This window comes from Lontra canadensis, unplaced genomic scaffold (assembly GCF_010015895.1).
Source record: "Lontra canadensis isolate GAN:19392208 unplaced genomic scaffold, GSC_riverotter_1.0 scaffold75, whole genome shotgun sequence".
NCBI lineage: Eukaryota > Metazoa > Chordata > Mammalia > Carnivora > Mustelidae > Lontra > Lontra canadensis.
This window is the reverse complement of record NW_022631069.1, coordinates 9,181,985-9,197,611: the sequence shown is the minus strand read 5'-3', so window position 1 is coordinate 9,197,611 and position 15,627 is coordinate 9,181,985. Positions and strand designations below refer to the sequence as shown.

Genomic DNA, 15,627 nt, shown 5'->3' with positions numbered 1-15,627 from the left:
GCATGTGAGGCTCATTTATGTTGTTTCCAGCTTTCCCCATGGCTAGTAATGCTACAGTAGATGTTATTACACAGGTCTCCACTTGCACAATTTTCCCGAGGGTGTCTATATTTAGGAGTGGAATTGCCATCTCAAAGGGTACATGTACCTTCAGTTATACTAGAAGGTGGCCACACTGCTCTTCAAAATGGCAGCCAAGGTCAGCACTCCCACCAGCTGTATGGGAGAGTCCTGTGGCTCCAGGGACTTCTGTTGTTGCCACTCAGATGGTTGCAAGATGGTGGGTGTGCCCTTGGAACAATAGAAGGCCCTCTTTTCAAAAACCTTTTCCTGGATGTTAAGGAAACGGTGTGATACCACTTCAGCATCTGCAGGGGACAGAGAACTCCTGAAGTGAAGTTTAAAGAAACCAAACCCAGAAGGCCCTAGAAGAGCCAGGTCATCAAGACCTAGCAGGTGGCCCTGACCCATATAGCTCTTGGGACTTTTAGTCTGGATAGAGCCTATGGGCTCGTCTGAGCAGTTCTATGGGGCAGCCCTTAACCTTGGATGGATGTGTCTCACAGGGACGGGGAGGCCTAATTTCTCCGTCAAGGATCCTTTTCATAGCCTGTGCTGCAGGTAAAGCTAATAATGATGGCTGGGTGAGGCCATTATTTACAAATTCCTCCAAGTCATCCACAAGAAAGGTGGATCCACTCTCAGAAATAGTCTTCTGACTGTCCATACCGGGCAGTCTACTCTTGTAGAGCTGGGATTATTCCAGCACAGGATTGGTGAGATATGAGGAACCCTGGAACCATTTCAAGTTCCTGACCTAGAACAGTGTTACTGAATACTAGGGTCATTACACACAGCTGCTCCGGCTGTGCACTGCTCCATTTATATCCACCACAATGGGAATGAAATCCCCAGGGGTCATGCCATTTGGCAGCCATGGCAGAGTCCAAGAGGACTTTTGGCCAGGGCATCTCTGAATCCACTTGAAAAAAGCATAGGCTCTCCGTGGATATGCTGCATGTCCTCTTACAAATTCTTCCAACATCAGGAATAATGCAGTGTGGCCAGGATACCATGATGACCCACTAGCATCTTTGATGGGACAGTAACTCATGCTGATGACTAATTAAGTTCTTGGATTCCTTGGGCAACCTCTCTCCTGATTAGTTTCTTTCCACCAAAGAAAAACCCAAGTGGGGCACCTGAGTGGCTCAGTGGGTTAAGCCTCTGCTTTCAGCTCAGGTCATGATCCCAAGGTCCTGGGATCGAGTCCCGCATCGGGCTCTCTGCTCAGCAGGGAGCCTGCTTTCCCCCTCTCTCTGCCTGCCTCTCTGCCTACTTGTGATCTCTCTCTCTCTCTCTGTGTCAAATAAATAAATAAAATCTTAAAAAAAAAAAAAAAGAAAAGAAAAACCCAAGTTAGCATGGAGGGCCACAGAATTCACCATGTGACTTGCTCAACACAAAGTCGCAGATTATGGTAGACTTCTCACGACTAAAACTTGCAGAAAGTGTTTATCAAAATTACAGCTGTTCATGTCCTTTGGCCCAGCAATTCCACTCCGAGGTACTTGTCCTACTGATATATTCACTCACAAGCAAACTGATCTGTGCACAACATTGGTCGCTACAGCCTATGTTTTAGTGGCAAAAGATTGAAAACAACCTGAATGGCCATCATTCATTTATCCCTTCATTCTGCAAAGGTTCACTGGATGCCTGTTATGTTCCAGGCTCTGTTGTGGGTCCAGCCATGGACCAAGCAGACAAACTTCCCAAGCCTCCTGGATCTTGTATTTTAGGGAGACAGACAATACAAGAGTAAGGAGTTGTTGGGTGGTGTTGCTAAGGAGAAAAATAAAGCAGAGAAAGAAGGATTAGGGACACCAAGGACAGGGGTTGCTTCAGCTAGGGTTCAAGGAGGGCCTCCCTGAGAAAGTGGCATAAAAAGTAAAGATGTGAGAGATGGGGGAGCAGGCTGTGTGGATATCTGGAAGTAGAACATTCCATTCTGGAGGGAGCAGTAAGCAAAAGGCCTTGAGATTGGATGTATCTAGCATCCAATTCAAGGAGGGAATTGGATCTGGAATGGGAGGGGAGAGAGGTAAGGACATGTGGTCAAGGAGATCATGGGAGGCAGATCACGAGGGTCTTGTGGGCCAGGGATGACATTGGTGTTTACTCTTGGTGAAATGGAAGCCATTAGAGATTCTAAACAGAGGAGCAATATGGTCTGACTTCTGTCTTTGAAGGATCCCTCTGGCTGCTATAGAGAACCTGAGGGGACAAGGGTGGAATGGGAAGACCTGCCAGACAGCTCCATCCAGGTGAATCCATCCAGGTGACAGGTGACTGCGATTTGAGCCCAGATGATGGCAATGGAAGTGATGAGAAGTGGTAGGATTGAGGATACATTTAGGAAGTAGGGTCAACAAGATTTGTTTTTGGATTGGACCTGTGGGGCAAGAGAAAGAGAATGGTCAAGGATGACTCCAACATCTTTTGACTGAGCATCTAGAGGCATGGAGTTGATATTTATGGAGATGAGGGCAAATGATGAGAGGAGCAGGTTCAAGACTACTGTTTTGGACATGGCAGGTCCAAAATGTCTAGTAGATATCCAAGTGGAGGGGCCCTGGGTGGCCAGTCCATTAAGCATTTCTGCCTTCGGCTCAGGTCATTGTCCCAGGGTCCTGGGATCGAGCCTCACATTAGGCTCCCTGCTTAGCGGGGAGCCTGCTTCTCCCTCTCCCTCTGCCTCTCCCCCGCTTCTGTTTGGTTGTGCACTCTCTCTCTGTCAAACAAATAATAAATACAATCTTAAACAAAAGATATTCAAGTGGAGATGTTGAGTAGGCAGTTGGAAAGATGAGTCTGCAGGTCAGGTGGAGGTATAAATTTGGGAATCAGATAATTTGAAACTGTGGACTAATGAAAGTCCACATAGAGAACATAGAGAAGAGGACTGAGCATCAGGACCCAGCATTTAGGGGTTGGGGGAAGGGTAGCCAATGTGGGAGGAGGAAGAAGAGGAGGAGGAAGGGAGAGAGATGTGGATATGTCGATCCCAGAGGCAGAGAGGAGAAACTGCTTTAAGGACAGAATGGTCAGCTATGTCCGAAGCTGCTGAGAGGTCAGGCGATGGGCCTGACCCATCAGAAAATGAGCAGTGCACCTGGCTGCAGAGGGGTCACTGATGAGCTCAACGAGAACTGTTTTGGTGGAGTGCTGAGGACAAAGTCTGAGCGTGGTGGGTTCACGGGAAAATGGGACATGAGGAATTGGGAGACAAGTGGTAAAGACTACTTGTTTTCAGGAGTTTTGCTCTACAGGGGAGCAGAGAAATGAGAAAGGGGTAGACACTGGAGAGGGCCATGGGATCAAGGATGTTATTATATCATCCAGCAATTCCATTCCTAGGCACATGTCCAAGAGAACCCAAAACATGTTCACATGAGAACTTGTACACAAATGTTCCTGGCAGCATTGTTCAGAAGAGCCAAAGAGTAGAAGCAGCTCAAATGTCTGTGAACAGATGAATGGAAAAATCAAGAGTGGTGTGTTTATTGGATGGAATGTGATTAGGCCATAAGTGGGAATGATGTACTGGCACCTGCTACAACACAGGTGGACCCCGAACACATCATGCTAAGTGAAAGAAGCCAGTCGCCAGAGACCATATATCATGTAATTTCGTTTACGTGAAACGTCCAGAATAGGCAAATCTGTAGAGACAGGAAGCAGACTAGGGGTTGCTTAGGGCTGGGTTTTGGGGGAGGTTGGAGGAGGAATGGGAGTGACCGTTAATGTGTGTGGGCTTTCTTTTCAGGGTGTTAAGAAGTTGTAAAATTGGTCGTGGCGTTGGCTGCCCAACTCTGTGATACGCTAAGAACTGTTAAATTGTACACTTTTTAAAAACCCAGCACAGAGTGGGAAATCACTGCTCTTGGGTGGAGGGAACCAGAGTGCTTGAATGAGCGGGAGAGGTGGGACCCGGTGCCCAGCTGGAGGACGCGGGGGAGTGTGTCGTTTTGTCTGGGAAGGAGGAAGCGAGGGCATCATTGAGATTCCGAATGGTGGAGGGGTGGTGGGGGCCTAAGGAAGGGTGAGTGTGAGGTGACAGTGCAGGGGATGGGGAAGGCGTGCAGCCCAGTGGAGGGGGGGGGCACCCTGGCAGTCAGAGTCATGGGTGTGAGGTGCAGTCAGCCAGCATGGCACCGTTAACATTTGTCTGGTTCCAAGCTGGACAGTTCCTCCTGGTTCACGCCTCGGAAAGCATGCCAGTTCCCACAGTGAGGGGCTACTTAGAACAATCCTGTGATTTACAGTGGATGGTGCTCACTGGGTACCGGGCACTGTTGCCCGCACCTGACAAACATCAGCTCATTTAATGCTCATGATGACCCTGGAGGCAGAGGTTATTCTTGCCATTTTGTGCGTGGGGAAACTGACACACAGGAAGGTTGAATAACCCGTCCAAGGTCCCAAGGTGTGTGCTGTGTGATTTCTCCAGCTGGGCTTAGCTGCTGGGGGTCGGTGGGGGGTTGGGCCAGGATCAGGAGGCAATGACAATCGACGACCATGGAGGGAGGTGGCTGGGGAGTTAAGAGGGTAGCAAGCGAGTAGCCAAGGGATGGGCCATTGACTAAGCCCATTAAGAAGGGAAGTTAGGACACACAGGGTCGGGGAGAGTGAAATGTAGGTAGGTCCCAGGGAGGCCAGAGTATTTTGGAATCACGATACTAGAAGAATGGGGCGCTTGGGTGGCTCAGTGGGTTAAGCCTCTGCCTTCGGCTCGGGTCATGATCTCAGGGTCCTGGGATTGAGCCCCACATCAGGCTCTCTGATCAACAGGGAGCCTGCTTCCCTCTCTCTCCCTCTACCTACCTCTCTGCCTATTTGTGATCTTTGTTAAATAAATAAATAAAATCTTTAAAAAAAAAAAAAACTCGAAGGAGTGAGCTGGAAAGATGGGGTGCTTGGGGGTTCAGGGTCCTTAACGTTGAGGTCCTACTTGGAGCATAGCTCTCAGATATGACAGAGGCTATGGAATGACCTAGGAGTGGGGTGAAGGACCGGACTGGTGGAAGGGAGGAGCTGAAGGAACTGAGAATTCTGATGGCAGTAGAGCGGGACAGAGAGAGAGAAAACCTTGGGATAGCAATGATGACCTGGAGGGAGGGGCGGCACCCCGCCCACCTCCAGGCCTGAGGGCAGCATGGGCAAGTGCGAGAACAGCCTTTACCCCAGGGGGCTGAGGGGAAGCCTTGGCCTCAGGCCCACCCTTGACCAATCAGACTCCAGCCAGCAGACCGGTTAATTGGGATCACCGGGCATGGTATCCAGGTAGCAGTAGCTATTGAAAGCTCCCAGTGGTTCTGAGGTGTAGCCAGACTGGAGAACCACGACATCACAGCAAGGAGGACCATCCAGGGAAGGGTGTGGAGACGGGGGATTTGAGGGATGATGGACTGTGAGTTCCAGAAGCCCTAGAACTCTGTGGGTCCCCAACTCAGCACGATGAAGTAGTGTTGAGCCTGGGGCAGGGCGGTGGACATCTCCAGTGTGGACGGGAGGCACTGAAGGCTCAGGGGCAGAGGGCAGTGACCTTGACCCGCATGAGTAGAGGAGGGCTTCTAGAAAGGATGACCAAAACAGGCCAAGCTTGTTGCCAGAGGGTGGGCTCTGGAGCCAGACTGGCTGTTTCGGGTCCCAGCTCATCACTCCATGGTCCCTGGTCCGAGGGCAAGATCCCTGGGGAACTCACTCCGTTTTCCTCAGCTGTGAGATGGGGCAAACCATGGTAGTTCCCTGACAGCCTTCTCGGGAGAGAATGGAGGGCTGCTCCCGGTGTGCAGAGAGTGCCTGGGAAGACCTAGTGATTATTATTCTCTCCCTCGTGAAGGTGACACTGTTCTTGGGTGGTGGGAACCTGGCGCTCCAGTGCCATCTGGTGTCTCGCGCACCGGCAGGGGCCCGGCAGGGCTGAGAAGCAAGGGCGTGGGCTCTGGTCACGCACCTGGTCAGGCCAGGAGCTGGGGAGCTGCTTGTGGATTCCGAAAGCATCTTTGTGCCGCTGAGTCAAGTGCGTGAAACACCTTGTTCTCTGTGTGAGGAAGTGACTCAGCCGTTGTGCCAAGGAGGTGGCAGGAAGCCCTTGCTGAGTTTCAGGGCATCTGCCCCCCCACGCCCTCCTCTTCCCGCCCAACACTGAGGAGGGTGAAATCTTTGTCTTTGGTGGGGAGAGCCCATTTCCCACCTCTCCTCTTGCAGTCACATCCTGACGTTTGGGAAGAACATTGGGCTTCCTGAGGTCTGGCCATGAGTTCAGCCTCTTGGACACTATGATCAGGACCTTGTTAGAATTATGTACCAGCACCCCAGAATCCTCATAGATCCCCTTTGTTTTCTTTTCATTTTTTATTTGAGAGAAAGAGCAAGAGCAGAGGGGAGAGGTAGAAGCAGACTCCCCACTGAGCAGGGAGCCTGATTCGGGACTCGATCCCAGGACTCTGAGATCATGACCTGAGCTAAAGGCAGACACTTAATGAACTGAGCCACCCAGGTGCCCCTAGGACCTTGTTGGAATTATGCACTAACATCTCAGAAATCCTGATAGAGCCCCTTTAAATTCAAACAACGACAGGCATTGAATCCTAAAGGTGACTGACTCACTTTACCCCCAGATGAACATGGAGATCTGGTCATCTCCATCAGCAAAAGAGCCCCTCCAAGCCCCATTGAGAGGGGTGCCTAGGCTCACATGGGGCACTTTTCTCCTCGAAGGTCAAATTTTGGCACTGTCAGGTTCTTTCCTGGGGCCTCATTAATAGTAGATTTGGATCCACCGATTTTCCTCAAAATACTTTAGGGCTGGGCGTTGAGGGTACAGAGGAGACCAGATAGGCCCTATGTTGGTTGTTGTTGAAAATTAGTGATGGGTACATGTGGGTTCATTATACTATCCTCTCCACTTTTGTGCATTTTATAGTAACTGTTCTGTAATTTTTAAAGATGAGGAAAGATCAGCAAATACAGTCTTAACATACAAATAATTTTTCTTCCCATTCTAAATCATGACATTATGTAAGATATTCCTACCCTGTCCTTAGGGAGTCTGTCCACCATGTTGGAGGGTGAGCTCAGATGATGCAGTCTGATTATGGCAGCCTCCCTAGAGGGGCTGGCGATGTTGATGGAGGTTGGCCCTGAACAGTGGCTGGGCCTAGGAATTCACCCATGTCTTATTTTTAGCTTCAGGGAGTGATAAAAATCCTAACAATGACATGTCTGGGTCTCACAGATGATCCAGATCCTTCTGTAAAAACTTTAGTAATGATTGATACAGATGAAAAATGAAATAATCACCAGAAGGAGATGAAGAAGAGGAGGAGGAGGGGGGCGGGGAAGGGGATGGTAGGGAAGCAAGAGAAAAGGAAAGGAAGCCAACATTAAAATAGCCATGCTTTAAAAAGCAGAAGTTTAAAGCCATAAGGATCTTCTTGTCCTAGAAGCCTGCATCCTCATACAAAAAGGCCAGGAAAATTTCACAGTGCCTGGTTTGGTCCTTCCCGCTAAGCTAAGCTTGAGGAGACAGCCTTGTCTCTCTTGCCCCCCACTCTTTTCCTTGACATTCGTGTACCAGACACTGCTTACACAAAGACGAACAGGAGATGGGCTCTGCCCCTCAGAAACACAAAGTGTTGAAAAGAAGGCAGACATGTGAACCTGAGATGCAGGTGTGCACCACAGCGGTAAGAGCCCAACGACCATGACGACCTCTGCCAGAGGCATCAGGAAAGGCTTCAGGGAGGAGGTGATATTTGTGCTGGGTTTTGAGAAATAAATGGGAGTTTCACCACAATGTGAGTAGGAGAAAGGGAATTCCAGGCAGAGGGAACAGCCTGGGCAAAGGCTAGAGGTAGGAGACTGCTATGCTTTCGAAGAGTAAGTTCACTGCCTTTAGAGATAGGGACAAAGAGTGGGAAAAGATTTTCTGGCAGACACAACCATCAAGGATGTTTCCCTATGCAAGGGGGATGACCAGGGCTGTGTCCATCTCAATCTACCCTCTCTTACAAAATCTTGTGCTTCCTCCTGCTTGGAACTCACCGGACCACCCAGAGTCTAGCCTTTAGGCCTAGGTTTCTAGTCCGAGGGAGGTGCCCAGGTTCCAGCCGATTGGTAAAACTGACATGACTGACACTTGTGAGCATCATTGCCCTCCAGGTGCAAGTAATTTCCAGAACTTTCTGGGAGGATCATTTAAGAACCCACCCAGGAGAGGGGAGATACAGAGACCTTTCTTTCCCAGTGGGACAATGATGACTTTGTTCTCCTTTTTAAAAATAATCTTCGGATTTCTGTATAGGCCCCTGTGTCCTTACTCACAATGCCAAAATCCAAATAGCCCCGAAAAACAAAAGTGTTTTTTTCTTTCTCCTGGAACTCGTTTGGCGGCAAAGTGACCTGAACAGATGTGAGGCTATTTATAGTCTTTATTGATTCACTTGGTGTGAATATTCATATTCTGCTGCAGAAATACTGATGTGTTTGATTATGGGGTGCGGCCCCAGACCCCACCGGGCGTGTTATGTAATTGTGCGGCATACGCACCACGTTACCTTTCTAAAATAGAATGAGGAACAAGAGCCCAAATTCCACAACCAGTCTGGCCTCAGGGCTTTTAGATAAGGAAATGTGGGCCTGTCCTACTTTTATAAAGATGCCATTTCGAGCACAGGGGACCCTCAACAATGTGGGCTAACCCTACCTCATTTCCCTGGCATCTCATTCTCCCTGCTTCACTGTGACCGTTTTCAACCTCTTCCACCTGTCTGCATGTCCTGACCTCACCCCAAACAGATGATTTGGCCGCCTGCTTTCCAGGGTGAACAGGAACCGCTGAGACAGAAACTCGCTCACAGACCCAGAACGTCCAAACCGGTCTGTACCTGCCTGCCACATCCCGTCCTCTTGTCCTGGTCCCTCCGTGAGCAGCTCCAGGGTCTCCGAGGGGAGACAGCTCCCCGCCCCTCTAGATCCCCTGCCCTCCACCTTTACCTATCTTCAAGTCACTGCATTAAAGACAAAAACGAGACAACAGATAAAAAATCAACTCACTGATTTCATAGCCTCTGCCTGAACCTGCTGTCTTTCTCCTCCTGTCCAAGACGAGCTTTCTAAGGAGTTGATTATCCACCTTACCTTCATTTCTTCCCCTCTGCCTCTCAGCTCTCCCGACTCCTACCTGACTTTGGCCCCATCAGCTCCGACCCAGCCCACCAAGGACAGGCTCACCCTGGTATATTTCTCTGGGTAGCATGGGCCCCTCCCTGTCCCAGCCCTGCTTTCTTCCTGTGGCCTCCGGATCCAGCCCTCTCTTGCTCCTCCTCCTGTCTGGCCTGCTGTACCTCCTCTCCCTCCCTTGGGAGACCGTCTTTGCTGCACTGAACCTGGAGATGTTGCCTGGCTTGCCTCTTCTCACGACTCCATGGTTGGGGTTCCTCCCGGCACACCTGCTCCTCCCAGGTTATATCTCTGGCTCAGCCTCTCTCTGGCCATCAGACCCACTTGTCTGCCTGCCCACTAGACATCTCCTCTTAGATAGCGTAAAGACACATTAAATTCAACATTTCTGCAGCAAATACCTTGATCTGCCCTGTTCCAACCCCATCAAGATCTTTCCCCTCTTCTCGGACTCTGTCTGCACCCTGCCAGGTATGCGGGCCAGAAGCATGGCTGTCCCCTTGGCATCTGACCCTCCAGCATCCCTCCATCTCCAGTCCATGGATAAGGATGGTTTGGTTGCTTCCTTCCTCCACCCCATCCCTTAGTGGTTTCCCATAATAAGTGCTTTCTTAGGATTCTTCCACTTAGGATCCCTACAGGACCTCTGATTAGACTCCTCTGCCCCCTACCTCCCGCCTCACCTCTACCTCTACCGCCTTGTCCTTGCAGCTTCAGGCAGCCTGGCCTCTTCCCCTCACATGCCCTCCTCTTTCCGCCTTGACTCCAAGTCTCTGCACACACTGTTCCCTCTGCTGGTATGCTTTTCCCCCCCTCTTAGCCTTGCCTTCATATCTCTCAGATGTCACTTAAGGGTCTCCTCGTCCTGGGGAAGCCTGCCCTGCCTTCCTGCCTGGCTCAAGGCCCGCTTCTACAGGCCCTCCGAGCATTGGGTACCTGGCCTGCATGGCCCCTGTCCTACTTGCAACTCAGCATCTGTTTGCAGAGTCACTTGACAATGGCCGTCTCTCCCATTAGAATGTCAGCTCCATAGGAGCTGGACCTTGCCTGTGCTTGCTCTCCACGGCTCCCCATCACCCAGTCCCAGGCCTGACCCACAGCAGGTGCTCAGTGTTGCATGGATGAGTCGTAGTCACAGGGAGGCCACACGGTACTACTGAGGCTGCAGAGAGTCGAGGGACAGGGGGGAGTGTCGCCTGCTCATGGATGTCACGGGCTCGTAGCTCCTTAAAGCCTGGCTTCTGGGCTTTCTTGGTGGACCAGAGATGACTTTATTTTGTGCGAGGTGGGGGACCTAATCTCCCCTAGAACACACATGCTTGTGGGCCAAGGCTCCATTGGCATACTGATCCTAAAGTCTCTACTACCATTGTCCTCCTCTTCCTCGTCAGCCTGCAGTGCCTCCCCCAGCAGCACACCCCCCCCCCAAGCTTGCCAACACCCTCTCAGCTAGTGGAGGGACTCCAGGTGCTCACATAGACCCAGGGAGCTGCTGAGGTGGCAGGCGGGTAGGTCTCTGTCGTGGATGTTAGAGCTGTAACAGAGCTTCAGTGGGCACACGAGGAAGGACTGAGCCTTGGGCACTCAGCGAGGGGAGGTAGGCCAAGACCAGTAGGGCTGGTGCCTGCAGGGACGGCAAGCTGTCTAGCGCCTCCTCGCCTCCCTGGTCTGTCACTTGGGTGGACCTCAACTGCAGAGGTCCAGGGGCAATGCTCAGAGGAGTAGAGGCGTCAGGGGATGGTGTAGGACGGTGTCTTGGGCCACATCAGACCACCTGTGCTTGAGCAACTCCTCTGTCCCAGCAACCAGCTCTGTCACTGGGAGCAAGGAATTTCCACCGTGGGGGTCTCTGTTCACTCTTTCTCAAAATGTGAATAATAATTCCTGCTCCTCACCAAAGAAACCTGTCCCGATTAGGTCAGAGGAACTTCGGCAGGATTCATTTTGCTATTTATGTGCTGGGTTTACTTGTTGCTGCCACATCTGATCCTCACAATCACTGTGGGAGGGACGCGGTATTATTATTCTCATTTTTCAGATGGGAAAACTGAGCCTCATAAAATAGGCGCTGTTATTTTCCTAAGCCTTGTCGGCTATTTAAAGATGGGAGTCATGGGGCGTCTGGGTGGCTCAGTGGGTTAAACCTCTGCCTTCGGCTCAGGTCATGATCTCAGGGTCTTGAGATCGAGCCCTGCATCAGGCTCTCTGCTCAGTGGGGAGCCTGCTTCCTCCTGTCTCTGCCTGCTTCTCTGCCTACTTGTGATCTCTGTCTGTCAAATAAATAAAATCTTAAAAAAAAAAAAAAGATGGGAGTCAGGTTTAGATCTGGGTCGGTCTGACTGGACAGCTCTGTGCTGGGTCCATGCCATGGTCCCTGCTTTGAGGAGCAAACAGCAAAAGGAAAATGGATACTAAAAGCACTTTGGGAATTGTCCCCTGCTCTCTACATGCTGGTGTGGTTCAGGGTTCTGTCAGGTTTGAGGACACATAGAGGGTTAGGCGGGGGCTTCCCCTCTCCAGAAGTATCTGGGTTCTGTGTTTCAAGTTGGGTGGGTGGGAAGGGGGAAGGGCACTTTTGTGACCTAGAGTATGTCAATGTGTATGAATGAACATTGGTCTTTCCCCCTCTCCCCCAGGGAAAGGGAGGTCAGGGGGGCAGGAGGGAGAAGTTGGTGTCCTTTCTCATGGTTTGAAGTGGAGGGGAGGTGTCAGGGAAATATTGGTGTTCTTAGTGCTCTGGTACCGTTGTACAGGCTGTACACTGCACAACTCTAGGAGGCACCATTCAAGTGAATGGCACTCCCTGGAGTTGTGCACCAGGCCTCATACCTAATGGCCCTGAAGTTATTCCTCAGTATAATAGCTCCGTGGTAAGCAAAGATGGTAGTTAAAATTGACTGAAAAGTTGCTGAGTAAGCACATAGCGTTTATTTGATCTTAAGCCTCACAACCGTACTCTGAAGTCAATATTCCCATTATCGGCGTTCTGCACATGGGGAAACCGAAGCTCAGAGGGGCGTGGAGAATGGCCAAGTTCACGCAGCCCCGGTTTTCCCACTCTGCCATGCGGAAAGGGGTGTGGCGGGAAACTGTTATCTGTGTGTCTCTGGTCCTCCCCCCCACAGCTGGACAAGATGCTGGACCCCCAGGTGTGGAGGGAGGCGGCCACCCAGGTCTTCTTCGCCCTGGGTCTGGGCTTTGGGGGTGTCATCGCCTTCTCTAGCTACAACAAGCAAGACAACAACTGCCACTTCGACGCCGCGCTGGTGTCCTTCATTAACTTCTTCACCTCGGTGCTGGCCACGCTCGTGGTGTTTGCTGTGCTGGGCTTCAAGGCCAACATCATGAACGAGAAGTGTGTGGTCGAGTAGGTGGCCTCTCTCCTCCTGTCCGTCTTACCCAGGTGGGGCGGGCGGGCCACAGACACAGAGTCCCTGTCCTCCTGGGGGTGGAGCTCTCTCTGTCCCCGGCTCTGGATCCCAGGCTCAAGCTCAGAAGTGTCTCCATCGATGGCCTGTGGGGCTTCCTGCCTAGGTGCCTGGGAGGTGCCTCTGGGACTGTGCCCACCCCTGCCTTTTTACCTGTCCCTCTTTGCTTTGTGCTGCAGGAATGCCGAGAAAATCCTGGGGTACCTCCATACCAACGTCCTGAGCCGGGACCTCATCCCGCCCCACGTCAACTTCTCACACCTGACTGCCAAGGACTACACGGAGATGTACAAAGTCATCAGGGCCGTGAAGGAGGACCGTTTCGCCTCACTGGGCCTCGACCCCTGCCTTCTGGAGGACGAGCTGGACAAGGTGTGGGACAGGCTGCCCTTCCCAGCCGGGGTGGGCAGGAAGTCAGATGTGGGAACATGGGACCCAGAGATGGGACTCAGGTGGCTGGAGCTCTCAAGCAAGCCTCAGAAGGCTGCCTGGGACGCGTTCACTTGCTTGAGAAACAAGGACGGACTAGGGATCCAGGGAGGGAGAGAGGAAAAGGATCAGCTAAACCCCTGCTCCAAGGTATGCTGTCTCGAGGAGATGAGGCAGACACACCTGTCATCGAAATCACAGGAATTGTACAGAATGGTGTTCAGATTCATCGAATGGGTTTCTGAGTGGGGGGAGGAGAGTCAGTGCTGTCTGTAGTGTCCTTGTGACCGTGCTTTGTACATGGCTCACAGAAAATAAGCATTTTCATTAGTGTTTACCCTCTGCTATCTCTCTCTCTTTGGCCCTCAGGCCAGTGCTATGGATACTAGGATGGTAGCCGTTTTTCTTATATAATAGGACCTCGATAAGAGCCAAATGACAAGAAAGACACACTCATACAGTTGGGGGAGGTGTTCCCTCACCTCCCGGGTTCTTACAGGATAACAGAGAAGTGACGTCAGTGGGCAGTGTGTGGTCATTTTCCTCATGAGCAGGGGCCCAAGCTTTAACACAGTGGCTCTCTCTCAGCTACCCATCAGAGACACCTGGGGACTTAATAATACCCAGATACAAGCTCTACCCCCAGACCTATCAAAGCACTGTCTCCAGGGTGAGACCCAGGCATTGGTGTTCTAAAGGCTCCAGTGTGGTCCCATTAGGCAGCTGAGGCTGAGCCCACTCTATGAAAGTCTGGAGCTCAGGGCTGGGAGCTCCCATAGTTGTGTCTGGAGCAATCGGGGAAGACTTCCTAGAGGAGGAAGGTCTCAAGCGGGGCGTTATTTCTAAATGTGAGCATCTCCGTCTGAATCACCTGGGGTCCCTGTCCAAGGCGTAGCTTCCAGATCCCACAGGTGAACTTCTAAATTGGTATCTTACTCCCTGGGATAGGGCGGATTCTGATACTCACCCAAGTTTGAGACCCACTAGCGGAAAGATGAGGAGTTAGGCAAGGGCACGGATGCCTGTGAAAGAGGGGAGAGTTATTCTTAAAGCTCTGGGGGCAACGATAAGAGGGCAAGGGGCTTCCAGGAGCGGCATGGGCCTCACTGAGCCCTCGCCTGTGCCCCACCCTCAGTCCGTGCAGGGCACAGGGCTGGCCTTCATCGCCTTCACCGAGGCCATGACGCACTTCCCTGCCTCCCCGTTCTGGTCTGTCATGTTCTTCCTGATGCTTATCAACCTGGGCCTGGGCAGTATGATTGGGACCATGGCCGGCATCACCACACCCATCATCGACACCTTCAAGGTGCCCAAAGAGATGTTCACAGGTAACTCCTCCTGGCAGCCCCCGCTGGCCTGGTGGGCTGCCCTCAGGGACGACAAGCAGGACAGGCCTCTGACTTAAACAGACTCCACGCTGAGAAGGCTCCCCGCCGCCCTCAGTGGGATGCAGTCGGAGCCTGGCTTGCCTCCCAGAGAAGAGCGCTCAAGAGCCAGGAGAAGGCTGTCTGGGAATCTGGACCCAGCCTGAGCTGGGGGTGGCCTCTTCCTCGGGTCATTTGCCTCTCTCTCTGAGGGCCTGCTGAATCCTCTTGGGCAGGAGTGTCCTTCCCCATGCCAGCCTGCACCTGTTCCATCTCTCCTAAAGGAGTGGGAGCTCAGAACCCCAGCACCGGATCCCTCCCCCCTTGAAGGCCTTCAGGGAGGAGGGGTGGGAAGGGAGGGGCCTGGGTGCCCCCCTAACCCCCCCGGGCCCCGCCTACCCTGCGCCTGTGCCCCCACACCGGCCTCCCGGCTCTCTGTAGTGGGCTGCTGTGTCTTTGCATTCTTCGTGGGGCTGTTGTTCGTCCAGCGCTCCGGAAACTACTTTGTCACTATGTTTGATGACTACTCGGCCACCTTGCCGCTGACTGTCATCGTCATCCTTGAGAACATCGCCGTGGCCTGGATCTATGGAACCAAGAAGTAAGGGGGCCACAGGGAAGGGTGGGATGGGAGGAGGGGTCTGTCCTCTTCTGACCCCCTGGAGAGTGCTTCGTTCCCCCGGGCTGCTTCTGAGTGGGACAGGAGATCACAGAGACAGAATGTCAGAGAAACTGAGACGCAGAGAGAGGACGTGACTGCCCAGGGCCACGTGGCTGGTGAGAGGCAGAGCCAGGCTGAGCATGTGAGTCTCCTGGGTTCAGGTCCTGGCATCGCCCTAAACTGCCTTAAATTACCATAGCCCCCTTACCTGAGACCCAAAACTCTTCAGTTTTGTTAACTTTGTTGAGCACTTAGTGGGTATCTAAGAGGGATCCACCCTCAAAGAATTCTGGAACTTCAGCAGCCCGAGGCAGTTTTCAGGTGATCGACCTAGGGGTGTGCGATGAGGTGTGGTTAGGGCCGGAAGTGTGGGGTCAGGTCGGGTCAGGGAAGTCAGGAGTAAGGAAGCATTAGTTCTCGTGGCCTGAGCCTAGGGCAGAGCCACACTCCCCATCAGCCCCTAGCCTCGTTCCTCATTTAACAAATCTGTGAGCCT

General features: G+C 52.1%; 1 protein-coding gene across 2 annotated transcripts in view; it reads left to right on the top strand.

Annotated features, from left to right (window-relative positions):
* SLC6A17 (solute carrier family 6 member 17) overlaps positions 1 to 15,627 on the top strand; it is a 46,041-nt gene that overhangs the window by 27,627 nt on the left and 2,787 nt on the right. For both annotated transcript variants that reach the window (XM_032881509.1, XM_032881507.1), the window contains 4 exons: positions 12,375 to 12,616; positions 12,857 to 13,049; positions 14,242 to 14,434; positions 14,912 to 15,071. In XM_032881509.1, coding sequence (XP_032737400.1) covers positions 12,375 to 12,616; positions 12,857 to 13,049; positions 14,242 to 14,434; positions 14,912 to 15,071 — 788 coding nt within the window. The remainder of the gene's footprint in view (positions 1 to 12,374; positions 12,617 to 12,856; positions 13,050 to 14,241; positions 14,435 to 14,911; positions 15,072 to 15,627) is intronic.